Genomic DNA, 26,943 nt, shown 5'->3' with positions numbered 1-26,943 from the left:
GATATATGACACCAATTTCCAAGACTCACAAACAGATTTAAATCAAACAATTTTGGATCAGACAAGACCAATCAATTATGTGAACTACTTACTTTGTTTTTTACTTTTCCTGTAGTTTGTTTATGTTGTTTAATTGAAAGAAACACACTTTTTGTTTATGCCATTTAGTTAGTTCACTCTTTCTTTTTCTGTGATGCTTGTGTTGTTTTGTTCAAAGAAAAACAATTCAAGTTCAACCTCACGTATGTATTGAATGACCATTGATCTAGATTTATTGTAGGTCATTGTTCTAGATTTTCAGAAGACCCAAATTCTAGTTTTAGGGATTAGGCTTTTTCACTAATCCAAGTTCAACAATTTTCCAATCAGATAAGACTGATCTATATCGACAACTAGATCCCATTAAGTAGTTTATAATTATATATTGTCTTTTGTTTCCTGGCATTTGACTTTGTAGTTACCCTTATACGTATCCAACATGGTGTGAAATGTCCTCTAGGAGGCATTTCACAGAACACAACTATGTTGTGTGTGGTTCAACAAAAATAACGTTTTGCCAATTATGGCTAGGTTACTACTTAAGCGGGCGTTAGTGTGGTAAAATAAGTAAAATTCTGTGAGGTATTAGTTTGAAAAAGGACCTAAAATGCTCTCAAGTAAAACCAATTTTAAGTTCATTAATTGGTATGATCTTTACAAATGTACCCAATAGTCAGTAGGTCAACTATACTCAATTTACTTAATTTTTTAATCTAATTTGTTAGGTGCATGACTTTCTTCTTTATTAATTCTTAAAAGCTAAGGGACCTTTATATGTATCCACGTAGTTATTTTCTTTTTCAGGTCAATTTTTGTAACGGGAAAAGTAAAATTTTACCCAATCATTTTACAAAAAACTGATCTTATAGACTTTTCATAGTATTAGAATAACTTATGTTTTTAACTATATTGAAAATGTATGTGTGTTTTAAATGTTTGCTTTGTGTGTTTTTGACATTTTATTACTATGTTTTAGACCGCTGTTGTGATATCTCCAACTCAAGACCTGAATAATCAAGAAGAAAGAAGATTTAAGGAATTGGGTAGGAGGTGCCTGCTGAAGCGGTAAATTAGATGCTAGGTATCTCTTGAAAACCTGATAAAGTGTCATGAACTTCCTGACTATGTTTTTTTTACTTTTTGTGTAGACTGAAAGACTGGCATCCAGTTGGACTGCTAACCTAAGTATTTGCAAATTTACATTTTATCTTCTATCTTCTGTGGTACCCCATGGGCTTGTGTCTTTTTATGTGTATGGATGGCAAATGCATGTCTTATGTGCCTCTTGCATGCACATACAGTTCAAATGCATGTGTAATTCATGTGTTAGTATGCATGTGTGATGGGAACAAATCTATAATGTTTTCTTTCATCTTTAATGGTATAACAATCTTAATGGTATAACAAATTACTGTGTTCCATGCAAAAAAAAATTAGTTCAACCTGGTTATGTTTTCTTATTGGAATGAAGAAATAAGAACGCACTACATGCTCTCATAATTGATGGCACAAGCCTCATTGAAGTCATGTGCTTTGTATGCTGTTTCCTATCCTTTATAGTTTTTTGATATGGCAGCCTTTCTTTTAAATTTGTAATCTTATATATTTTGTTTACAGGTACACATGAAATTGCACTGTTGAACACGAAAGGATACTCTGTTGCAGCATGCTTAGAGATAGGGTTTTACTTTCGCTATCTTTTTTATATTTTTTAATATTTTAATGTTAGTCTCATGTACTTATGTGGCACAATTTGCTATAATCTCTTTACAAAAAATAGTCTTTAGTGGTATTTTCACTTTCTTTGAATATTCAAACTTTTACCTTATGTTTGTTATTAATGGTGGGGGAAAGCACAATATCAGATGGAGGCCGTTGTTAATAGCTAAAGGCTGATTGCTTTGCAGCTCAGGTGTGCATACTGTATTCTTGATAATTGTTTTTTGTATATGTTTTCAAGCATCAAAATAGGATTCTCGATCTTAAACTTCACATTAAGCTGAACTGAAAACTATAGCTCCCGATTTTGACTTACACTTGTCTCCTAGTGTTTTAAACTATTTTTTATAAATATAATCTTATAGGTGAATAAAAGATGTGAGAAAAAGAAATTAGGAATAAGGGTAAAGAAAAAAGAAATTGATGTTTAAATAGGATTTTAAAAAGCTAAAACTATAAACCTTGAAGACAGCTTTATGAAATTTCACGTGTTTTATTGTCATGGTTTATGTTTTTTTTTCCATTTGTTATCATCTGCAACTTTTTGATATATCAGCCTTTCTTTTGCATTTGTAATCTTTATTTTGTTTACAGGTACACATTAAATTTCACTGTTGAACACAGAAGGATACAATCTTGCAGCATGCTTTACCTTTACGCCTCGAGGTGTTTAAAGGGTGAAATGCCTTTAGGCATGTGAATTTCCTGAGAACAATACTTCCCATGAATTTGAAAGAGAAACTGTCTCAAATACATGTCAACTCTTGAGAAGCCATTTCCCAATATTCCAATGGTTGCCTCTCAAGGTATCACAGTAGGTCACTCGGAAGAGCCAAACATGTAATTGTCAAAGCATGTTTGGCATCTAATTTTGTTCTCATTGCTTGATACCGTTGACTGTTCTTCATTTGTTCTCATTAATATTTGATCAACTGAATTCTTTGTCAAAATTAGATATCATTTATGGGAGCACGTTTTGTTCAATGGAAAGCCTTAGTTAGAGCTTCAAATGTACTTGGGATCAGATTCAAATTTGATAGATTGGTTATCAGATTTTGTTTAGGTTTAGACATCTGCATTTAAATCACTGTTCGTTTGGATCTGAAATGTGTATGTTTTTTTTTTCTTTATCACTCCTTATCTGATCCAGCATGTTACCTGTCACCTTTTGTCACTGCCTGTAAGAGAATTGATGAAGTTCATTTTTTTACCTAGTCAACGCATTTGGTTTTTCAAGCACCCTTCTCTTTAGAGAGAGAAGAGTTTCTACCTCCAATGAGATATGTCATTTGATGTCAAGATCATTTCTAAAAAAAGAACTTTTCCATCTTGCTTAAAAACATTTTAAACGCGTTTTTCACACAATGATATGCCTTCATTTTATTTTTAGTACCTCCTCGAGTATTAGGAGAAAATTTCAAATTTTTGTCGTCAATCAATGGAAGAGGAAAACTTGAAAAATCTTGAGTATGAACAATGAGGAAAAATCCTATGAAGCTGAGAAAGTCAAGAATAGGAGATGCTATTGACTCTGCTAATTAAGCATTTGCAAGGATTTAGCAAGAAAATACTCTAAGAGAGAAGCCACAATGCTCTGTAAAATCTTGACAGGTAGCAAAATGAGAGTTGAGAGATGGGCTCGGGGCTTGTGTAGTTGTTCTTCTAGGTCGGTAATCAAGAGTACTGGGTAGGCATATAGGTGATTTATGTCTATGCTGCGAAGATTACTGAATTATAAACTTTTGGATCATTGAAAGCCCGTAAGGTGAAGCGGGTTGGATTCGTGACAAAACTACATATAACCACCAAAGTGGTGGAGCTTCGTAGTAGCCTTTGGGGTGGAGAGGTATTCCCTCAAAGGTGAAGGTCGGCCTGAAAAATGAAATCGAAAGGCAAAAAGCCAAATGCAAAAAAATGAACGAAACAAAGGAAAAAGAAGAAGAAAAAAACAAACAAAATGTTTCTTTCAAGGAATGAAAGGCATGATGGCTGAACTTGCAGAAATTGAATGCGACAATCTTTTGCAGATGTGTAATTTTGGAGTCGAGTCTACTCCTCTTTTTGATTTCCTAAGATGTTGAGGACCATTCCTTTATGTTCATATTTTGGAAATTGAGAGAGATCCCTTCTAGAGATTCAACAACATTGATGTGAAATGGATCTGATGCTTGTACAGTACTGCGAGTAAATGAAAGACATATTATTTACACAACACGAGCACTCAAGCTTATGAGTTGATGGATGATTTATGAACTATTTCAAACTAAAAGTTTGACATCTCTTGTGATATTTCTTGGTTTTCTAAGTGTAGGAGACACTAACCCAATCCCCCTTTAGTCTTGTAATATACTGCCCCTTTCATTACCAAGCTACTAGCACGTTAATTGAATACACAAAACCTTTCATATACCCAAGTTGAGTGTGATGCCCATCATCTCCTCTATCTTAAGAGAGACATGCCTTTCAAGATAGAAGATTGAACCAGAATCATCATTTCATCTTAATTGTCTTAGTTGCTTGGTTTTCATTTCATTGTTATTGTGGACCAACTATCCCTATGGCCAAATAGGCTTGAAAAAGTCAGCCCATGACAATTTGGTTATTTTGATAAGTATAATCTGATCAAGTTCATGGGTGTGTTGGTTGTGTCACATTCTGGTATAGTCTTTGAATTACATATCATACATTGCTTAGGTTTGTAGGTTGCTAAACTGAATATCTATGAATATCTATGAGAACCACTTTGCATCTCACATCCAACTTTCGTTATGATACAATCATGTGTTTTGCTAACATGGGAGCCTACATTTTAAAAATATGCCAAGCTATTTTGTTCACATCCAACTCGGTTATGATACAATGGTGTGGTTGCTAACATGGAAGCCTACATTTTAAAAATATGCCAAGCTTTGTCTCTAGAGTGCTAGAAAAGTTTTGGTTTCTTAGAATGCAGTTTTTCCAGCAGGAGAAGAAACTGAACTACTGGTTGGTTTGAACAATGGAGGTAATTGTGGTTGTTATCTTTGCCTATGTTGGAAAGTTCATTAAGCATGTCATGTTTCTTTCGATGTCGAAAAGTGAGAGCATACCGTCTATTGGTTCCAGAATTTCTTTATCCATGCATCATTCTGCATCAGTAATTTGAAAAAGCAGTAAATTGAAAAAACCATCTTAATTTTTTCTGCTCATTGTTTTTGTGATCAATGCTTAATTCTTAGACAACGGGGTTGAGTTGTTTCCAGTAGTATTTAATTAAGATACCCTGCCCATGCAAGGGATACGTCTCATATCTGCATTAGGAAGGTAACATGGCCTGCAACGTTTGCAAGCAGTCTGTATTCTATATTAATGCTATTAGATTGTTTCTTGCCTTGTTATGTTCAGTGCACGAAAGTTCCTTAGATATGTAAATGACCAATTGCTTGAGCAACTCATATAAATATCATCTTAATTGTCCTTTTTTAACTGTTCCAACAGAGGACAGAGTTGTATGAATTATGGTGAAGGTTTTGGGCAATTCTCAGTTTGACTTGCAACCGTTCCAACCATGTAAAGTTGTCTATGCACACATCTTGGCTGTGGTAGGAATGGTCCCAGAAGATTGAGGTCAGTTGTCTACTGTCACTAAGATTCCTATTCTGTACTACTTCTGGAGCATGTTTTTTGTAAATTTCTCATCAAGTAAAGAAAATGTACTCCAAGTCACAACACAAGACTTGGTAAATGCTCATAAGGGGTAAATGCTCGCTAGGGAGATAAAGAAGAGATAACTAAACAAGAGATAACGATGCTGAAAATACTTAAATTTTATTGTAAGAATACCTGAAAGTATAAAGAAGATAGTTTTCAGTAGGGGATCAATTTCTGATATATGTATAAAAGAGACCTTAAGTTCTAGCTGGTGGATAACCTAGTTGACTTTGGTCAAAGCCAGAAAATGAAAGGAATATATATACAAAAAAGTAGAAGTAGAAAATATGTTCTTTTTTTTTTTCCATTGGTTTGTAAAAGTTTCCTCTCTTTTATGTTCTATTTCGACCAATATGTGAATTTAAAACACACTGATCTTTATTTTTGAAGATTTTTTATGATTTTTTCACTATTTTTACTCATTTTTCTGAATTAAAAATTATTTCACAATACAATTATAACACATTATGGTACTTGAATCAATTGGCTCGACTTATACGTCATTATACACATTCTACAACACTGCTTATGAGTGCAAAAGATTCAGAAAGCTCCCAAAAGTTTATAAAATTTTCAATCCAGTTCAAGGTTATTCATAAGTAGACCACACATTAATAAAATACAGTCTAAAGTTTAATAGTTAAATGTTTTTTGCACGCATCAACTCTTATAAATGTTGAAATTGAAAGAGATGAACTTTTCCAAAAAAAAATGACAAAAGGGTTGTTAGATTCAACTTTTATATTCAAATTTTAACTTTTCAACTTATATGTTCAAGTTGTGATATGCTTATGTTTCTAAGTTCTAACTATTTGTACCTCTTTAGATTATACACTTACACTTAACTCTTTTAGTATATTTGATACTTTGTAGTTGTAAAATTGAATTGTAAATAGTTATGTGTTGATCCAAGTCTGTTTTTTGGTACCTGGCACGACGAATTTGCTGTGTCAACCCATTGACCCGGTTGACTGCTGATCCAAGTTCAATTCCCAAGTTTGCAAATTGTGTTGGCAGAGAAGGGGTAGTGTTGTTGTCCATGCTGGGCCTACTGCCTTCTCGCCCCTTAGGTTGCTGTTTTTCTTGTTTCTCGAATGCAGGACATAGGCCAGGCCATTTGATAATTTTCTAATATTCGCTCATATTGGGTTCCATCTTTCCCGACTTGGTTTTGTTTCCTTGAGGTGTTCTCCTTTGTCCATTTGTTTCTTGAAAAATTCCGTACAATATGATGGTTTAGGGCGGCAACCTAACAGTCATAGGGTTGCTTATGTAGTTATCCTACAATTCTTGCTTTCTTTTCTATATATTGATTGTTATGGATTGTTGTTATGTATCACTATTAGTCATATCATATCACTAGACAGTTAACAACTAGTATATATAATACTTGTTTTCCATACAGTCATAAACCATTAAACAATTTAAGTGTGCCTAGGCATGCCCAAGTGTTGGCTAGGCACTAGGCACAACTTGTCACCCGAAAAAAGAGGTCCAAAATTTGGAGAGTTATAAAAAAGTCCACCGCTTGCAAAAGGGTAAAAAAAAAACTAGTTCAGCCATCAGCCTAAGCAGCTATAGCACCTCCATGATATCGTTCTTTATTGTGAATGGACAGTTTTAGTTTTAATTGAGGTTGGTGACTGGTGTAGAGGCAATTGTCGAAGGCCCCTCACCACTGGCAATTATCTATGGGGAGAGTGCGCGAGTGCGCGGCTGAATCTTTTCTCCTTCTATACTTGGCAATTGTCTATGGGGAGGGTGGGTGGCTCAATTTTTTTTCATTCCACACTTGATTGCTATCCTCATAATTGAAACCATTTGCTAAAATAGCTGTTAATGCCGACTGTTATTACTTTCCCTTGCATTATACATTTAGGTATGTTATTGAAACCATCAACAAAGCTTTTGTCAGTGATTAGTAGTTTTTATCATTATCACATATTTCATTGACGGGTATTATACAGTGAGATATTTCTTGAGAGTAATATGATAAAAATGTATTTGTCAAAAAAATCTCAAGAAAGTCCCAGTAAATTAAAAAAAATTAATAACTTGTTAAATTGATAAAAATGGTGTTTTAGTAATTATTGGAAATGAAAGTGAATAACATTTCAAATTTTAGAGCAAAAATGACATCAAGGTCAAGTAACAAAAGAGGCTTATTTTCTTTAATTAACTTTGTAGTTAATGTTTGCAGAAAACATGAAGAAAAGGTAAAATATGCAAACAATTGATTTACGATTGTTTACCGAAACACAGGAAAAAGACATGTTTCCTCCTTTTGTTTTTACTTTTTTTTTAATGACATGCTATTGTGACTATGGTATCATCTTTAATAGAATGAGATCTAATAAATGCATTTCTAGGAAAATTGCACATGTAACAGCCTCACTGTTAGAATGTATATGTCCCTATCTATACATATATCTATAGTATGTATATTACATATATTAGTATGCTAATATATGTCTTATATATATATATATATATATTTATGTGTATAGTTTAGGGTACTTAGGTCGTGTTTGTAATTTTATCTTTCTTTTTGTACTTTTTCCTTTTATTTTTTACGTTGGACCAGCCTCCAACGGCTAGATTTCTAGCCGTTGGAGATGGCCCAACAGTCAGACTTCTCTTCCTTTTCTTGTATTATAAATAAGGGACCTTTGTCCCTTGTTTTGCTTAAGGTTGTTAGGCCTCTTTGTGCATTCCTCTCTTGAGTTTAATATAATCTTCTCAAGTTCAAGGCTTGGTTTTGTATAACTTATTGAAGTTGCTGGAATTATTGAAGTTGCTGGAATCTTCAAGAGAAACGTTGAAGCATTTGTATTTTCAAGATTGGGATTGATTTACACACACCACCTCCTTTTATAATGAAACATTTGGGTCCATAGTAAGCAAAAGCACCAGCGTGGTTTTCAAACAATTTGTGATGATATTTGAGTAAAGAAGTCGTAAGAAGTACAAATTGAAAGAACTTGGTGATTCTCACCAGGGAGAAATCAGAATTGGATGATTTAGAACTTTGAAAATGGTTTGTGTATATATGGTTTTGGGATTTTAGTGAGTTTTTCCAATTGTTTCAAATTGATTTGAAAATCTGATCAGTAGGAAGGTTATAAAAGAACAACAAATAATAATACTATAGATTAAATTGGTAACATGAAAACCATAATAAAATTATAGATTAAATTGATACATAAAAACTGATCAATTTTTCAAAGAATTCTTTCTAAGAGGCTTATTTTCTTTAATTAACCTTAAAGTTAGTGTTTGCAGAAAACATGAAGAAAAGGTGAAAATTGCAAACAATTCATTTAGAATTGAGCTCGGCTTGTTGACACATCCAACATGAGTAGTTTCTTTCAAAATAAAAAAATCCATTCATTGAAAGCTTACATGGTGGACAAAGCTTTTGCCAATGATTTTTGGTAGTTTTTACTGACAGATCTAACGATGGACAAAAGGTCATAAAGAAAACGGGGGTGGAAGAAACCATACTAGGACCCGACCTGGTTTGGGTTTTGTTACTTGAGGCCACGCAACCTTCCCCCATCCTCTCTTGCCTCCTCCGCCCCTTTATTCCTCCTCTTCCTCTGCTCATTGCTTTACCTCTACAAGGAAGCCCTTCCGCCGAGCAGCCCTACTCCATGCGACATCCAGAGTTTGGCAGCTGTTGGGCAATGCCTGGAAGATCAGACTCCTCCTTGGTATGGCAGCAGACGCTAGGTTGGGGGCGCTGGGTTATCTTGACCTGGTTAGGGTAGATTTGGGGATTTCTAGTTTCATGCCCAAGTCTCGCAGCTTCTGGCTACAACTCAAGTCAAGCTTGTTCTTTTATAGGATGATGTTGGCACATTATTTCTTCTTGATTTTGTAGGTCATAGCATGGAGCTGCCGCAGTTGTGTCATATCTATCTCTCTCTCCCTCTCTTTCTTCTTTATCACATTTAATCTTCTTTATTGCATTTAATGTGCTTCTTTATTATATTTAATGTTGTTCTTTACATTTAATCTTGCTCATTACACTCACTTACTTTTAATAGAAGGTGCATTAATTTAAAATAAAATGTCGATGCAGAACAAAACGCAAAAATTGACTTTCTAGCAGTTTAATATGCGTATAATACATGTATTTTTTTATTTGACATTTTTTTTATAAAAGATGCATATTTTTCCTGGTTTTTTTCGACAGACAAGATTTTGGCATAATAATCGTGATATTTTCGAATTTGTGAGATATTTGTGACAATGGTCTTGGTCCTTTTATCTATGGTTTTGACAATGGACAATATGCAATATTGTCGTAAAGTCTAGTTCGTATAAACAAACTTTTCCTTAACATTCATTTAGTTAGCGGCAATCCGGGGTAATAAATCAACCATCAGGTCTTGATAAAATGAGTAGAATGTCCTTGTTAAAGTGATAAAATGAAAAAAGAAGGCAAGATGTGGACCACCTCCATGATGTCGTTTTCTTTGCTTTGGAGGCCTTGACTTAATTGAGGTAGGTGGCTGGTGCGGAGGTAATCATAGAAGGTCCTTACCATTGGCAATGTTCTAAGGGGGAGGGCGGCTCGTATTTCCACATTCGGCTACACCCGATGTTCTCTTTCTGTTTTTGATCAGTTGTGGCACGCTTTCTCATTGTTTCTTTGGGAACATTCTAATCTATTTCCCAATCGGACACAATGGAGGGGGCTACTGAAGAGAAAGGCGTCTGCTTTCATGGTTGTGGTGCCGATGGAACAGAGGGATCCTGGCAAGCTTCTCAAGGAGACGATGGACAGAAATTTGATGTTTTCTTAAGTTTTAGAGGGGCCGACACTCGCAAGGTATTCATTGGCCATCTTTATGATGCCATAGGTCGAGGATGTTTGTGGCCATCATCTCTAAGGGTTACGCTGATTCCAAGTCGTGTTTGAGAGAGATTACCAAGATGGTGGAGTGCAGGAGGGCGGACCGAAGGAGGCTCATCATTCCTGTATTCTTCAGTGTCGAACCTTCCGATGTTGAGAAGCAGGAAGGTCTCTTTCTGCCAGCGTTCCAGAAGCATGAAAAAAATGACAAGCTAAAGGAAGAGATGAGCAACTGGAAAAATGTTTTGCGTGAGGTTGGAAAGATATTGGGGTTCAACCTAAAGGATGCAAATGAGTATGCTCTTAGCCAACTCTAGTTTTTAGACTAGGTTCCATTTCCTGTTGAAATTTCTGACCCGGTGTAAACGACAATGAGCTTTGTTCATCGCCATGCCCATCTCTCCTTGGGGTCTCTTACTCTGAACAAGGTTTAATTTTCATTACAGCAAGAATCCAGGCCTACCCGTCTCATCTTATCATTGAGATAATAGGGATAAAGTTTTTTTTTTCTTTTTTTTTTTTCATTCTAGCAACTAAGAAAACTTTACAAGATCTGTCACACACACACACACACACACACACACACACACACACACATATATATATATATATATATAAGAGAGGGAGAGGGAAAAATTATTTGGTTTGTTTGGCTTTCACTCTCTGTAAATAATGAAGTATATTTAAGAATTACGTCTCCTCTTATTTATAACCAATTATTAGATTGAATGTTCTAGATGTTTTTAGCAAAAATAAAATATCTGATTTTATTGATAAGTTCATAAGAGCAAGTTTTGGATTTGGTTTCAGAGTCTTGAACTAATAACCCATCGTGCACTAAAGTAATTACTATTGAATTTTCAGAACTTAGTTTTCAGTCACAATAAATATTTAATTTTTTGATAAATCCTTAAAATATAATTGCTATTTTTTTTCACATTGCATTAAGTTGATCACCTTTGATCGCTGTGCGTAGGTGGGTTTGCGTAGAGGACTTGTCATGTAAGAAAGCATCAGAATAATTTTAATAAGCAATCCATGTGTAAATAATGCGAGGATTGCTTTATTTTGATAAATACTCAAAATGTTGTTTATGTTCTCAACTTTTTCATAAACCTACGCAGTACTTACTCGAGCTCTCCCCTCAGTCTCGAACCCCAAACACACCCACACCCACACACACACACACACACACACACATAACATATATATATATATATATATATATATATATATAATATATATATATATATATATATATATATATATATATATATATATATATATATATATATATATATATATATATATCATAATCACGAAAAATGCATTTTTTCCAAAATGCGATAAATTAATTAGCTGTATAAAACTAAAAAATGCATTTTTTTGAAAAAACGTTAAAAATGAAAAAAACACGTTCTTTCATTTTTTTATTTTCTAATTCCAAACAGTTTTTTTATTTTTAATTTGTTGCAAATCTACTTATCTTTTGATGTTTGTGTTATTAGTTTTTCACTTATTTAATTTTTCTTCATTTTTAGTTTTTTTTACATTTTTAAAAATTTATTATATTTTTATCATTTTTTTCAAGCTCGCCATGTTATACTCGAGAAAAACCTTATCATTTAAAACTCTAAGACATTATTTATGGCTATGACGTGTATATATATATATATATATATATAATAATGTTGTTCTTTCCTTTTAAAATTATTTCAATATTTAGCTTCAGTAAAATCGGACTCGTATGGATGAACTTTCTTTTTAGTCGTATGGATGAACTTTCTTTCACTAATTATTGGTGGCCTATTATTTATTAATTCATTGTAGGCACGAAGCAGACCTTATAAAGTGCATTTTGAAAAGGATTATGGAGGAAGTGAACCCTAAATACCAGCTCATGTGCGCTATCCTACAGATCTTAATTCTTGCGTAAATGAGGTGATCGAACGGTTGGATAGGAAAGTTAGAATGGTTGGGATTTGTGGGATAGGCGGCATCGGGAAGACAACCCTTGCCAAAGCAGTCTACAACAGATTATTAAAGCAGCACAATGAGAACTGTTCCAGTTTCGAGAACTGTTCCAGCTTCGAGAAGTGCAGCTTCCTTGCAAATGTCCGCGAAGTATCAAAGGAGAAGAGTGGAATCGTTCGCTTGCAAGAGCAGCTGCTTCGTGATGTCCTTAGATTAGAAATGCAAATAAACGACAAGGACGACAGCATCACCAAGATCAGAAACAGAATTGGAGACATGAAAGTGCTTGTAGTTCTCGACGATGTTGATCATAAAGACCAGCTCGATGCGCTGGTCGGCAGCCAGTCAGGTTGGTTCAGTGGCGAAAGCATAACCATTGTCACTTGTAGAGATGAAAGCATCTTCAAGGGACGACAGAAGGTCATCTATATGGTTCTGGAATTGGATCCTGCCCAATCGCTTAAACTTTTCAGTCAGCATGCGTTTAAGCAACCCGAGCCAAAATCAGATTGGAGAGGTGAATTGTCGAAGAAAGTTGTGTCAATTGCTGGTGGGATACCTCTGTGCCTCCATATATTTGGGAGCCTCTTCTCTGACATTAAATCCATTGAAGGATGGGAGTCGAAGCTGGAGCAATTAAAACGGGATCAAAATGAAGAAGTCCATGTTAGGTTAAAAATAAGCTATGACAGCCTTGATACTAAAAAACAGCGGATATTCTTGGACATAACATGTTTTCTTATTGGTTGGGAGGATTGGGAGCAAGCTTACCCAGGGGAGTTGGAGAGATGGGAAGCGAGGAAAGAAAAGAAAGAATACGCAATGCTCATGTGGGAAGGTTCCAGACTTTACCCAACTGATGCAATTGAAGAGTTGCAGCGTAAATTTCTAATCAGCATAAATGATGAGCATGGCACATTTGAAATGCATGATCAAATACTAGACATGGGAAGAAATATTGTCAAGCAAGAGCCGGTGGCAACCAGGTTTTGGAAAAATAACGAAACATCGCAAATGCTTCAACGAACAAAGGTAAGTGTGAGCTTCTACACGATCAAAGGTAGACTCCGATAGCTGATCTCCTATTCCTTATGATAGTTTGCATAAAGCTCTAAATCTAAATTGTGCCTTCTTTTGGCTGAAAGCTTTAGCAGAAATCATGCGACATCACTTGGAGTGCTTCGACGTTTTCATTTTATCAAGGAGCTCATTTTTCTTCTTTCTTTCTGGTGATCTTTCCTATCTCAGGGAACAGAGAAGGTTGAAGCCATAATTTTCCACCGTCACGACGGGCAGCATAATATTCCACCTTTGAACAAGATATCTTTTAGAAACATGGATGAGCTGAGAATACTTGATACAAGCTGCGTCAGGATGGAGGGCTCGTATCAGGATCTACCCAAATCGTTGAAGTTCCTGAGGTGGTGGCAGTGTCCATTGAAATCATTGCCGATCATCGACTTCGATGTTATGAACATTGTAGTGGTCGACCTGACAGAGAGCATCATAGAGGAGTTTCTAGGTCCAAGTGTGACTAACACGTGGTTTTTTCGTTACCTCCACCCCCAAGAGGTGAACTACTCGCGGACGTTCAGCCAATTGAAAGTGCTTATTCTCAAGAATTGCAAGAACCTCAAGAGCTCCCCCGATTTTAGGCTGATTCCAAACGCAACGAAATTGGTATTTGAAGGGTGCACCAACTTTGGTCGAGTCCACGAATCGATCGGCGATCTCCAAAGGTTGTTGCGCTTTAACTTGGGAAACTGTCGTTCTCTAAAGAAAACACCTGATAGCATCTGTCGCCTAAGTTCTTTGGAGAAGCTCGTCCTGAGCGGGTGTTGGTCACTACAGGAACTACCAGAAGAGATTGGCAGGTTGACGTCTTTAAAGGTGCTCCAATTAGGCCCAGGGGATATGCAAAGACTTCCAGAGTCTGTTGGCCTGTTGACAAACCTGCAGGAGTTGGAAGCCATCCTTTGCGATTTGAAGACAATCCCAGACATTTCAAATTTGCAAGCCCTGCGACGTTTAAGTCTGAGCGGATGCTTCCAGCTGATGGATGTTCCTGGCCTTAGCAAACTGAGACGCCTATAGTCCCTATTTCTCGACGGCTGTCGAGCACTAAGGGACATGAATGACACGATGAAGGTAACTTCTTTAGTATCGTTTTCATATCCTTCTTGCTGGCCTGCATTCTGTTTTATCGACCAGAATAAAGTAGAGTAAAAAGTAAAATTCTTTTTTTTTTTCTCTGGGGTCGTCTTATTAATACCTTGGCTTGGACTGCTTTGTTGGTCGGTTCGCTTCGATACATGTACATTGGCTGATTAGCAGTGGCAGAGCCAGAAAAATTTGGCTGGCGGGGGGCACTTATTTAAAATACTCAAAGCTAGAGGGGGACTTAACTTATTAAAAATACTCAAAGCTAGTGGGGGACTTATATATATATATATATATATATATATATATATATATATATATATATATATATATATATATATATATATATATATATATATATATATATATATATGGATAAATATTTAAGATTCTTACTTAAAAATAAAGAATTTTTAAGAGACTGACACATCTTCTAACTTAAATATCTTATTGGGAGGAAGAAAAAAAATAAAAAACGGCATAGTCCGGACAAGGCCTAAAAAGCCTAAATCGAACAGCTAAAACGCTAAGCATGACCAATAAGTGTTGGCCTTTTATTTGGCTTGTATAACCTGATTTACAAATTTATTTTCACATTAATACTATTGAATATTAGAAAAGGTGATTTTAATTAATTGAAAATGCAAATTTAGAAAATCAGCTTAAATGTTTTACGAATAATCTCCTGCAGGTCTCATGGCTCACTTCTACAAGCCTAGCCAGAACAAGCAAAGTCCGGAGACTGGTTTGGTACCAGCCCTGATAGAGTGTAAGACATCATCTACGACAAGGAATCCGAATCTCACAAAAATTTTGTACATGAAAAGATAATTTTCCAATGTGGGTAAGACAAAATATGTCATGCATTTCTTCTAAGTAGGCCACATGGTAAAGATGTGCGAGACAATTAAAAAATTTAAAATATTCAAGACAATTCTTGATAATTTTCCAATGTGGTTAAGACAAATAAATTATAGACGGTATGCATGCTTCTAATAGGCCACACGGTGAAGATGTGCGAGACCATTTAGGAAAATTCTTAGACGTCTCCGAACGTGGCCTTCTTCTCTCACCTTTTTCTTTTTTAATTTAAACTCATGATTTATTAAATGAGGCACGAAACAAATGTTTTTCGTATACCACCACTCCGTTAAACTTATCATGGATAATTTCTCCCTTGCAATCCTGTAAAAAGCCAGAGTTATGGTGGTTTGCACGTGGGCTATCTTGGGCTGGCGTGGGCAGGTGCCCACACCTGCCCCACGCTGGCTCCGCGATTGGTGATTAGCGTCTATATGTACTCATATCAACATATATATATATATATGTATATTAAATGTGCATGTATATAGTTTATATCTAATCTTATTTTAAATGTGCACGTACCAGGAGGCCAAATTCGAACATTGCAAATATCTCAGCATTCTTGGACAGCCGATTGATTATTCCCGACCCAAATCTCCACATGGACTATGGACATGGACATGGTTGGTATGGACATGGTCATGGTCGGTATGGACATGGTCGGCCCACACCTGCCCCACGCTGGCTCCGCCATTGGTGATTAGCGTCTATATGTACTCATATCAACATATATATATATATATATATGTATATTAAATGTGCATGTATATAGTTTATATCTAATCTTATTTTAAATGTGCACGTACCAGGAGGCCAAATTCGAACATTGCAAATATCTCAGCATTCTTGGACAGCCGATTGATTATTCCCGACCCAAATCTCCACATGGACTATGGACATGGACATGGTTGGTATGGACATGGTCATGGTCGGTATGGACATGGTCGGAGACGGTATCTTTTTCTCTCCCCAACACTTACACTACTGTTCTTGTTCAGGGCCGCGTGCCACGGTCTTATAGAGTAACCCAGTTTAGGGCAGAGAGGTATCATAATTCTAGGATAATCTTTAGATGGGCAGAAAGTAATGAGGCACAGACTGAACCGGAAGAGGTGATACGGATCGCCCGCCGTGGAGCTTTCATCCCTCAAAAGTTGGAGGATGATAAAGGGAAAGGAGTCAGGGTAAGAGGTGGGAAGGGCGTTATGTTTTTGTGTCATAAAGTGATAGGGCGCGACATTCAAGTTGAAGGGTGCACCGTTGCTATCGCTGACACTGACACAACTCAGAATCCCAAATACAGAAAGAATGGAGGGACCTTTGACCCTTTTTCGGGTGGGGGAATTAATACCTCTTATTCACCCCAAAGAGATGGGAAGGGATACCGAAGGATCTACATCACGTTCGAAGCGGAAAGCGACTTCCAAGGTACCCATTTCCGTATCGAATTGCACAGGAGGTAACGACCATGAGATCCATGCGGTTTGCTTTTGGTTATATATCGGTTGCAACCTTTGACTGGTTTACTATTGATGGGGTTGGATGTAAATTAAGGACAATATTCAACCTTATTTTTCATGTAATATCCAATCAATATTTTTAATATTTATAAAATAAATATTGGACCTGAAGTCACCTGATACGCATTGACTTATATTGGCTTGTGTAAACCACTTTAAGGAAAAATTTTAAACAATATTTGTATTAAATATTGTTATGTATTAAAAAAACTTTTTATTTGCCATTAATTTAATAACTTAACTATATATCTTAGTTGTTAAAATTAGAAAATTTAAAACATATTGAATCATGGAAAGTATACAATATATCTATCTAAAACAAAAAAATAAAGGATAAATAACAAAACAACATAAAACTATTAGAAACATATCAATATTTCCTAATACTTATACTTTTTGTTGTTATTGACGGCATGCATAGGCCCGCATCCAACGGAATGTGTTCACGTCCAATCCCAGACAAGTTTGAATCTCCACGAGGGACATCCCTACACCTTGAATGGATTGATTGTGGACTTTGCTGAGTTGATCGTGATGCCAACCTTCTACTTTGATTTGTTTATGATAGATTGGGGATGCAGCACATCTTTGTTTCTTGTTCGGCAGAAAATTATGATGCTACTACTGGATAGAGATTAGATTTATGACCCTTTCGTTTTTCAGCTTTTTGATTAACATCTTAATAACCACTATGAACAAGTATGGTGATAGTACATCACCATGACCAAAACCTCTACGGCAATCGAAGAGTCAACGACCCCTTTGAGAAGCAATGGAGATGTAAGTATAAATCAATTCAACCCACCTGTGATCAAATCTTACCTATCTTAGCGCCCTGCACAGGAATTGCCAATGTGTCTTGTTGTACACATTCGAGAGGTCAAGTTGCCAATTTCATCTGTTAAATAAGTATAAAATGGAACGCATGACTCACCGGAATCGGTCAAGGCTAGCTCGATCAAGTGGGCTGAAGTTGATGGCCAGCTAAGTCAAGTCAAGTTAATGGCAACCGTTTAGTGATTTAAGAACAAGGATGCTCTGTGACTCGTAGAAAATACAATGAGGTCACTCACTGCTGTCGAAAATGGTCTCCATCTCCTTGCCAGTCACATTGGACGATGTGTGGCCCACAATTTGTTGGGGACTGAATAGTCTGAATTGGGTCAAGCCTGAGGGCCCCACAATTTGTTGGGGACTGAATAGTCTGAATTGGGTCAAGCCTGAGGGCCCCACATGAATAATGTTAATTTAAAACATATAAAATGCATGTATGATTCTTCATGACTTCACAAAATTATGTCAAAAAGGTCGTTAATATGTACCATTCATTCTTCTGTCTAAACAAAAAAAAATCCAGCAAACAAATAAAACTGACTTCCAAACAAGATTCTATGCCCTTCAAAACTATGAAAGGAAAGTCAAAGCAAAAAAAGAATACATACAAAAGATCAACAAATATTTATGATATCAACCTTCATTGAATTTTCAAAGACTGACATAAAAAAGGTCTGGTGCTCCGAGTAAGAACACTGAACTGGTGACATATCAATTTTTCAAGATGCCTTGGCCAGGTCAGTTTGAACCAGCTAAAGGAGTAGAAGCAGGTCTATACCTCAGTTTTTTTGGTATCCTTTAACTAATCTAGAGTGTACGTCCGTTGATTTAGCACAAGGCTAGTTCCAGACCTAGCAATTTCAATACCAAGGAAATATTTTAGCATACCAAGGTTCTTGAGATTGAACTCGATCGCCAACAGTTTCTTTAACTTAGTTATTTCATCTTCATCATTACATGTGACAATCATATCATCAACATATACCAACTGAAGAGTAACTTTTTGCTCATTCCTCTTCACAAAGAGTGTATGATCTCCATCTCCTTGATGATATCCATATTGTCTCATTACAAGTCTAAGTCGTTCAAACCATGCTCGAGGGGATTTTTAAGCCCATACAAAGCTTTCTTTAGCTTAAAACATTTTCCAGGTTCCTATATCTTAGAGGCATACACATATACACTTCCTCTTCAAGGTCTCCATTTAGAAAAGCATTCTTGACATGAGGTTGGTACATCTTCCACTCCTTTATCACTACTAAGGACATAATGACTCTGACAGTCTTCATCTTCACAATAAGAGCAAAGGTCTCCAAGTAGTCAATTCTGTATTTCTGACTGAACCCATTGGCAATAAGTCAAGCTTTATATCTGTCTACACTCCCATTTGGCTTATATTTAATGGTGTAAACTCACTTGGATCCTACCAGATGAGCCGCTTCAAGAATCTTTACCACTTCCCATGTCATGTTTCTGTTCAAAGCTTCTATCTCTTCTTGCATTGCATAAGTCCACTTGGAATCACTCTGAGCCTCAACAGCAATCCTAGAAATCACAACAAAAGAAAGAGATGATACAAAACAATTGTATTCCTTGCTCAGTCTAGAATATGACATCATTGACATGAAGTTACCAATAGGGTGTTGAGTACATGATCTGACGCTCTTTCTGAGCGCAATGGGTAATTCCTCATTTTCAGCCTCTGCCTGAGTACTTTCAAGTTTCAACGGACATCTTTTGAGCACCAATTGGGTCATCTAGGGAAGGAGTAGCATTAGGATTGGGAGTAGGATTTTTGTCACCATGGGGCATCGCTTTGCCAGCTTCACCAGTGGGTCCTGCTGTAGGCAACCTTCGCCTAGAGTAAACCTGCCCAAACAAACGGTCATGTCCCACCTCATTCACAATTGAACATCCATCATCCTTATTGTGCTCTAGAGGGTTAGTAACATGAATCTCTTCCTTCTTGTATTCCAAAAAATCTATAAACTGAATCTATTGATTGAGGGAATACTCTTCTCTTATTGTATACCTCTCCCCCTGAAGAGAATTCTCACCAAAATAGGAAGTGTGTTCAAGGAAGGTGACATCTTTGGTAACATAGGCACGACCAGTGGAAGGGTCTCGACACTTATATCCTTTTTGAGTAGGGGAATAACTTAGAAATACACTCTTAATATTAGGACTATGATTATGAATAAAACAAACATAGCCAAAAACTCTAAGTGGAAGAGAGGAAGGTTCACGGCTCCCCGATAACATAGAATGAAGCGTTTGCACATTCAACACACGACTAGGCATATGGTTAATTAGATATGCACTAGTCAACACATCATCTCCCCAATACCTTTTTGAGACATTGATGTTAAAAAAGAAGAGCTTGAATCATATTCAATAACTGGCGATTCTTTCGTTCAACAATTGCATTTTGAGGAGGAGTATAACTACAAGAAGTCTCATGAACAACTCCCTTTTTTCGAAAGAAGCTATCAACAGACTGACACGTATATTCACCAGCATTGTCAGACCGAAAGGACTTAACAGAGGTCCCAAATTGAGTTTCCACAAGAGCAATGAAAGTCTCTATGACATTAGGTACTTCACTACGGTCTTTCAGCAAATACTTCACTACGGTCATTATGACATAATGGCGATAAAATACTGAAAATCAAGACAAGAAAGAATTTCTGAAGGCCCCCATACATCAGAATGAATTAAGGCAAACACCTCATTAGAACAATGAATATAAACAAGGTATGAAGCCCTAACATGTTTAGCCAGGTGACAAACATCACAAGACACCATAGTCATATCTAAACTAAAACATAAATAAAGAAACAACTGTCTAAAAATTCTAAAAGGAAGGTGCCCAAGGCGCTCATGCCAACACAGAACCAACTGCAGGGATTCCTCTCTACTCTTCTTTGTTTTGCTGGCTGCCATCATGAGAGTTGTAGCAGCACGCATGGCTAAATGATATAGCTCCTCAGAAACCAAACCAATCCCAATCCTCTTCCTTGTCACCAAGTCTGGAAGAACATAGCGATCAGCAGAAAAAATAAGTTTGCAATTCAACTCTTTCGTAATCTTGCTAACTGACAAGAGGTTCAAGGGAAGATGATGAACATGTAGAGCATTGTGAAGTAAGAACTTGTTCAAAAGTGAGTGACTCCTTTTTCCAACCACAGAAATAGAGGAACCATCGACAAGAGACACACTTTCCTTTCCTGACGAAAGCTTATACGTATGAAAGACCTTAGAATCGCCAGTCATGTGGTGAGTAGCACCATTGTCAATAATCCACTCTCCCATATGAGAATCTGTAGGCTCAACAGTGGCTGAGAAGAGGCAGCAACAACACTACGCAATGGAGCAAACACCTCCAAACTGCAGCAGCATAGCCCAGGCAGAGACACCTTCCACACTGCAATAGCACAGGTGCAGTCAGCGGCGGAACACCACACACGTCAGGCAAGCAACAACATTGGCGATGTAGCAGACTAGCACAGGCAATGCAGCTCCTACGACAATAGCTACGGCAGCCACACAGTCGACAATAGAGAGAAGAAGTGGTAGAGACGAGCGATGCACGACAGTGCTCCTCAGCCAATCACGACCAAAAAAGTGAGAGGCAATGCAGATCAGACGGATGGAGGCCAGTCAAAACAGGCGCTGAAAGTAGGCGGAAGTTGTGGAAGATGTTGTCGTCGATCAGAGCAGGGAACTTGCTGGGCCAGATGACAGCAACATCAACAAAACAAGGCAGCAGCATGGAGCAATGGCCAAGGTTCCTTCACGACGGCAGGGAGCAAGGAAAGAGAGAAACAGCAGCTGGGACCTGAGCTGAGGAGCAGGCGATAACACTGGTGGCGTTGCATGGAGAGCGAAAAAAACCTGGAGCAGAATGGCAACTATGGCCGGCGATGCAAGACTAGGAAGGAGAAGGCGACGCTGGGGGCGACAACCTGCAAATTGGTTGATCTATTTTAGAGGGTGGTATGCTGGTTGAGTCAGTCTTCAACCATTAAAACTCTACTTGACTCATTTTTCTTGAAAATGGATCCTAGGCTGACAAGATGCCTGCAAATTGATTAAATTCCTTTTTGGAATGAAATAGCTCGAATTCCTTTGTAATTGTTGCACCAAGGCTCGAGTGACTTCCTAGTGGGATGTCAATTTTGCATCTTTCACCTTCCATTTTTCATTGACTTGGTTCACGATTAGTAGAGAGTCAACATAAGCATGAACATTTTCGATGTTGAAACTGAGCAATATTCTGAGTCCATGTTTCAATGCTTCATATTTAGCAATGTTGTGAGTGGATATGAATTCCGACCTGAGATAATAAGGGATCATCTCCTTTTCATGAGTAATTGGGAGAATCCCAACACCTATTCCATCCATGTCCTTGGAGTGGTCAAAAAACATTGTCTATGGCTGAGTGGTTTCAATGTATAAAACTTGCTCATTAAGGAAGTCATCATTGGTCTTCAGCTGTTCAACCAATGGAAAAGCTGTTCAACCAATGGAAAGTCTACTAACTGATCAATCAATGCTTGTCTCTTGATGGGCTTTTGGAAAATGGACTCTAAGTCATACATCATGAGGAGTACCTACCATTTGTCAAATTTTCCTATGAGAAATGGCTGATGTATGATATATTTGAGAGGATTTAATCTTGATACCGCCTTGCTTTTACAGGAAAGCATGTAATGTCTCAATGTCTGACATATCTTAACAAGGAAGAGACTCGTTTTCTCCATCATTGAATACTGAAGGTTTTGCAGACATAATATATCGTGTGTAATATTGTGAAACCTTCTTCATATTGTGCTAAATATCCTCTACAAGGCGATGCAGGTAGCAGACGATGCAGGGAGAGGCGATGACAGGAGCATCTACAGAGACACGGTGGAGGAAGATGGGAGACAGGAGATGGGAGGCGACGTCGCAGGAAACAATGGCGAGACTTGCCACGGCAACAGGGGCGATGACGTCGGGCGACGACATTGGAGCAGCAGGGGCAATGTTGGAGCAGCAGGGCCGAGATCAGGCAGGCGACGGGTGTCCGAGCGATGGTCGATGGTGTACGAGAGAAAGGCAAAGGGTGACGGCAGGAAGCAGGGGACGCGGCGGAGAGAGACGGAACTTCACAGCAACTCGTCGGGCCAAAAAATCCCTCTTTTCAGAGATTCGGCTTTGATACCATGTTGAAACAGAAAAAGCCAGTTGAACAATGAACAGATACAGATGTAACATGGAAAACCCCTCAACTAGAGGAAAAAAAACCACGCGTGAGAGTGACTGGTGCCCACTAGCAACCAGACACTCTCTCTCTCTTAGATTTTCATTAACCATGAAAAGATGGATTACTAGGGTATAAATAAAACCACAACATTACAAAGCGGATCGGGTCCAGACCCAGACCCGAAACAACCAAAGCCGTCAACACATGTGATATCTGCACTACCAGCATATTGGGGCTTGTCAGTTTGTTTTTGTCGTAGTACATGTAAGAAGCTCGAAAGTATGTGTGAAAATTTTTATGGGAAGGTATGGAAATATCTAAGGCATGCCACCATGTGAGATTGGGTAAACTATGTTTGTCATATGAAGAAGGAAGGGTAGGGCTTTGATAAACTAGATCATGGAGGGAGAGAAAACGAGAGACAAAGAGAGAAGAAGAGCGTCTGAGTGATAGAGAAAACAAAAAACCAGTGAGAAAAAAAGGGAGCACCGACTACCGAGCACTGGAGAAGGTCTGCAGCGTGCAAGAGACGAAAAGGAAGAGACAAGAGGCGCTGAGCACAAGCACACTGGTCGCTGCTGCCTGCTGGCTTCAAGAAGAGGTGTGGCCATTTCCTGACTTTCTTCTTTTCATTTTTGTTGCTTAGTGAAATATGGTGGGGCCGTGGGGCCATTTTTTTCATACTTTAGTTTTTGTGTTTCTTTTTTGTTAACCATTTCTGTCATTTTTCTTTTGTCTATGGTGGACCGTGGGTTTCTAATTTCAGAGCAAAAGAATATTTTCTCCTTATTTTTGGTCTTAGATTTGCCAGTAACATTCACTTGTTTCTTGATCTTCCAATATCAAATTACATAGATGATCGATATCAAAGGGCTTTTCCTGGTCCTTATGAGTTATGATCATCAACAGTTCTCATTTATTTCAACAGGTAAAAGAGAGGCGCTTAGAACTTGAAAAGTTGAAGGGCATCTTTGTTAGACGGGCATCTGAATTCTTGAGAAGTTATTTTGCTAATCTAGTGGATTTTATGTTAAATGACAAAAGCTACTTCTCTCAGGTGGTCATTCTTAAAGTCTATTTGCATATCAAATTGAGTTATTTCATTTGCTATATTCCTCATCTTTTTGCTTTACAGCTTGGTTTTCATCAATTTAACTACTGATCTGTATGATGGTACACATAACTGTACGACACTTTCATATTCATTTGGAATAATTGAAATTTATTAGTTTCAAAGGAACTTCCCTTTTCTCCATTGAATGACCATCAATCGAGCAAAATCTTCATGGTATACAAAAAATTTGGATGTAAGGAAAAATGACTTGTAGCAATTTCTCTACCAAGATGTTGCCTCTTATCTAATTCTTGTATTTACTTATCAAGGACTGTATCTGGAATTAGAAGTTTCTGGCAACTATGAAGTATGAAGGCTAAGTGGAAGAGGAAGCAATGCTCTTTTGCTGGCCTCCTGTACTGGAAGCCACGTAATAGTTCAGGAAACATGCTTTACTTCAGATGCACTTTTGGTCTAAAAACACTTCACACGACTATTAAGTGGGTGTGTGGAGGAGCTCTTATATTTTCAAGAAGAAAGCATCCAGATCTGATGCCAGGGTTGTGCATAAGAGGTAGATTTTGCATTGAAGAAAGAGGGTTTTTGTTCATTTTGTGTATGGGAACCTATTTCACTTTGAAAGGTATAGGGGAATCTGCATTTTCTGCAACTAGATTTCTGGTTTTTCTTAAAGATACTTAAATTTTTAATGTAGATTTGTAGTTGTGCCATAATGCATTTACTCAAAGAAGCACACGGTTGCAGGACAACCCAGATCCACATCATCAAGATTTTGTCCTCATCAAGATTTTGTCCTTGGCTTTAATGATACACTAGGCACACTATCTAACATTAGTAGTCTTAAAGATGAGAATGTTGCACCAGCAGTATCAGCAATGCAATATGATCAACACATCAAGATGAACATAGTAGAGTAGGAGAACTTGGTGAAATAGGAGAGTAGCAGCGAAAGAACTTAGTGAACCCAAGTGGGCTAAGTCTTTGCTTTGCATGTCTAATATATATATATAAATATAAATATAAATATAAATATAAAGAAAGAGAGTTATTATTTAGTTGTAATAATAAATGATATATTTTTTATTGACATTTTATTGTGCAGGTGAATGAATGATGATATGGAACTATTTTCAATAAAAATAAAGGCAAAAACTGATTGTATTGTATAGAAAGAATGCAAAATTGCTTGTTTTAGGTAAGTAATATTTGTTTTGGTTTTCTAGTTTGTAGATGTCTTTGTTTGCTATATTTTTGTTGTGATATTTATATGTCCACTTTATGTTCACACTTACGTCAGTGTAATAGAAATAGAACACCTTATCTGTTTAGGACAGATCGTGTTTTGTGCTAATGACACAAATAATTATTAAAATGTGTCGTAGGACAGGTCGCGCTTCACGTTCATGACGTGGGCAATTTTATACGACATATGTTCACTTCTACTATACTGTGGTTTGTAAATATCTAAAGTGTGTGAGTGTATATATATATATATATATATATATAATGTATTACAGTTAGTTGGACCGTTCGGCCTGCCCTGAGAAAAAATCCTGGCTCCGCCCTTGTATGGACATGGTCGGTGACGGTATCTTTTGCTCTCCCTAATGTGCCCCGCGGAGGTAACACTCTCATTCGTGTTGAGGGCCCAGTTCGATCAGGTGACAACCGTGAGATCTATCATCCATGCGGTTTGCATTTGGTTATACATATGCGTGTCAATCATCAGTGTTATTTTTCATGTAAAATTCATTCAATAAATATTTATAAAATAAATATCGGACTTGAAGCGTGGATCGATCACCTGATACACATCAACTTATCTTGGCCTGTGCAAACCACTTCAAGGAAAAAGTTTTAAACAATATTTGTATTAAATATTGTTATATATTATTATTTTTTTTATTTGCTACTAAAACTAATAAATTAACTATATATGTTAGTTGTTAAAATTAGAAAACTTTAAACATGTTGAATCATAGAAAGTAAATATATGTATCTAAAACAAAAAAAATAAAGGATAAATAACAAAACAACATAAAACCATTAGAAACATATCAATATTTCCTAATACTCATATTAATTGTAACTAATGAGTTTTAACCGTACCAAATATCGATGATTTAAATCTTCAGTAATAGGACTTGAAAATTAAACTATCTTTCAAACGGTGCAATATGTGATAAAAGACATATTTTAATAACAAGAGAGAAAAACTCCTTAAAAATGGTGGACTAGGCAATATTTTTGAAAAAAAATCATTTTAAGGTCGGTCGATTTTGTAATTCCCGTGGAAAAGGGCTTTTCATCCCTGCTGCCACTCCTCCCTTCTTTTGTTTGTAAGAAACCAATGAAGAATAGAGAGAGAACGAGAAGCGAGTGAAAGTGAGAAGGAGAGGGACGGAGAGAGAGGATAGTTGTGTCGTGGAGCAAGCAACAGGGAGACAATTTAGAAGGCATCCATTTTTTTTTCCCAGTTTGGCAAGGAGAAACACAGTTTAGGGTTTCGATTTTGAGGGAAAACCAATGGCATTTGAGGTGCTGCCTTCAATTTGCTCCATGCATCATGCGTTTTCTTCAATCAAACTTCTATACCTTATTTTTATCAATTCATTTTATGTATATAAGCTGTTTCATAGTACTCTTCATCATCGCCTGATTATGGTAAGACGTGAAAAAAACATTATCTTGCTTATTTTAACGATTTTCTGAAGATACACGCGATATTTATTTGTTGTTATTGGCCAACGCCTTTTTCATATTTTTATCACGACTTTTTCAAGAAAACTCGATATGTGTGACTCAACCTATGACCAATCTTCTTCCACCACCAGCAAAAATTCCACGAACAAGTGCTGGGTGTTTGTGAGCCCATCAGCTTCACATGGTCAGATACATAACTCTGATAACTGAATGCTCATAGCCCACCATGAAGTCTAGCCTGGTTCCCAATAGTATA

General features: G+C 37.0%; 1 protein-coding gene across 12 annotated transcripts; it reads left to right on the top strand.

Annotated features, from left to right (window-relative positions):
- The first annotated feature begins 416 nt into the window (after window positions 1-416).
- Window positions 417-25,296, top strand: LOC116266851 (TMV resistance protein N-like). Of its 12 annotated transcripts, none has more exons than XR_007575201.1 (8): window positions 417-1,120; window positions 2,353-2,564; window positions 5,236-5,364; window positions 12,140-13,315; window positions 13,532-14,431; window positions 15,833-16,003; window positions 16,117-23,510; window positions 25,087-25,296. XR_007575201.1 is itself a non-coding variant. In XM_050081280.1 (5 exons), exons 4-5 carry the CDS (start codon window positions 12,281-12,283, stop codon window positions 14,375-14,377), a joined length of 1,881 nt encoding a protein of 626 aa, XP_049937237.1. In that variant the 5' UTR covers window positions 417-1,120; window positions 2,353-2,564; window positions 5,236-5,364; window positions 12,140-12,280; the 3' UTR covers window positions 14,378-14,531. The 12 variants fall into 12 exon arrangements, 1 of the variants encoding a protein (XP_049937237.1); XR_007575200.1 differs by lacking the exon at window positions 25,087-25,296 and adding an exon at window positions 24,293-25,066; XR_007575198.1 differs by lacking the exon at window positions 25,087-25,296 and adding an exon at window positions 23,838-24,262.
- Window positions 25,297-26,943: the final 1,647 nt, after the last annotated feature.

Source organism: Nymphaea colorata, chromosome 13 (assembly GCF_008831285.2).
Source record: "Nymphaea colorata isolate Beijing-Zhang1983 chromosome 13, ASM883128v2, whole genome shotgun sequence".
NCBI classification, from domain to species: domain Eukaryota; kingdom Viridiplantae; phylum Streptophyta; class Magnoliopsida; order Nymphaeales; family Nymphaeaceae; genus Nymphaea; species Nymphaea colorata.
Note: the sequence above shows the minus strand (reverse complement) of the source record. Positions and strands in the feature narration are given on the sequence as shown.

Coding starts and splice junctions, on each gene's coding strand:
- LOC116266851 (XM_050081280.1), top strand. CDS start 12,281: ATGGTTGGGATTTGTGGGATAGGCGGCATCGGGAAGACAACCCTTGCC. Junction 13,316..13,531: donor AAATGCTTCAACGAACAAAG/GTAAGTGTGAGC, acceptor TTCCTATCTCAG/GGAACAGAGAAGGTTGAAGC.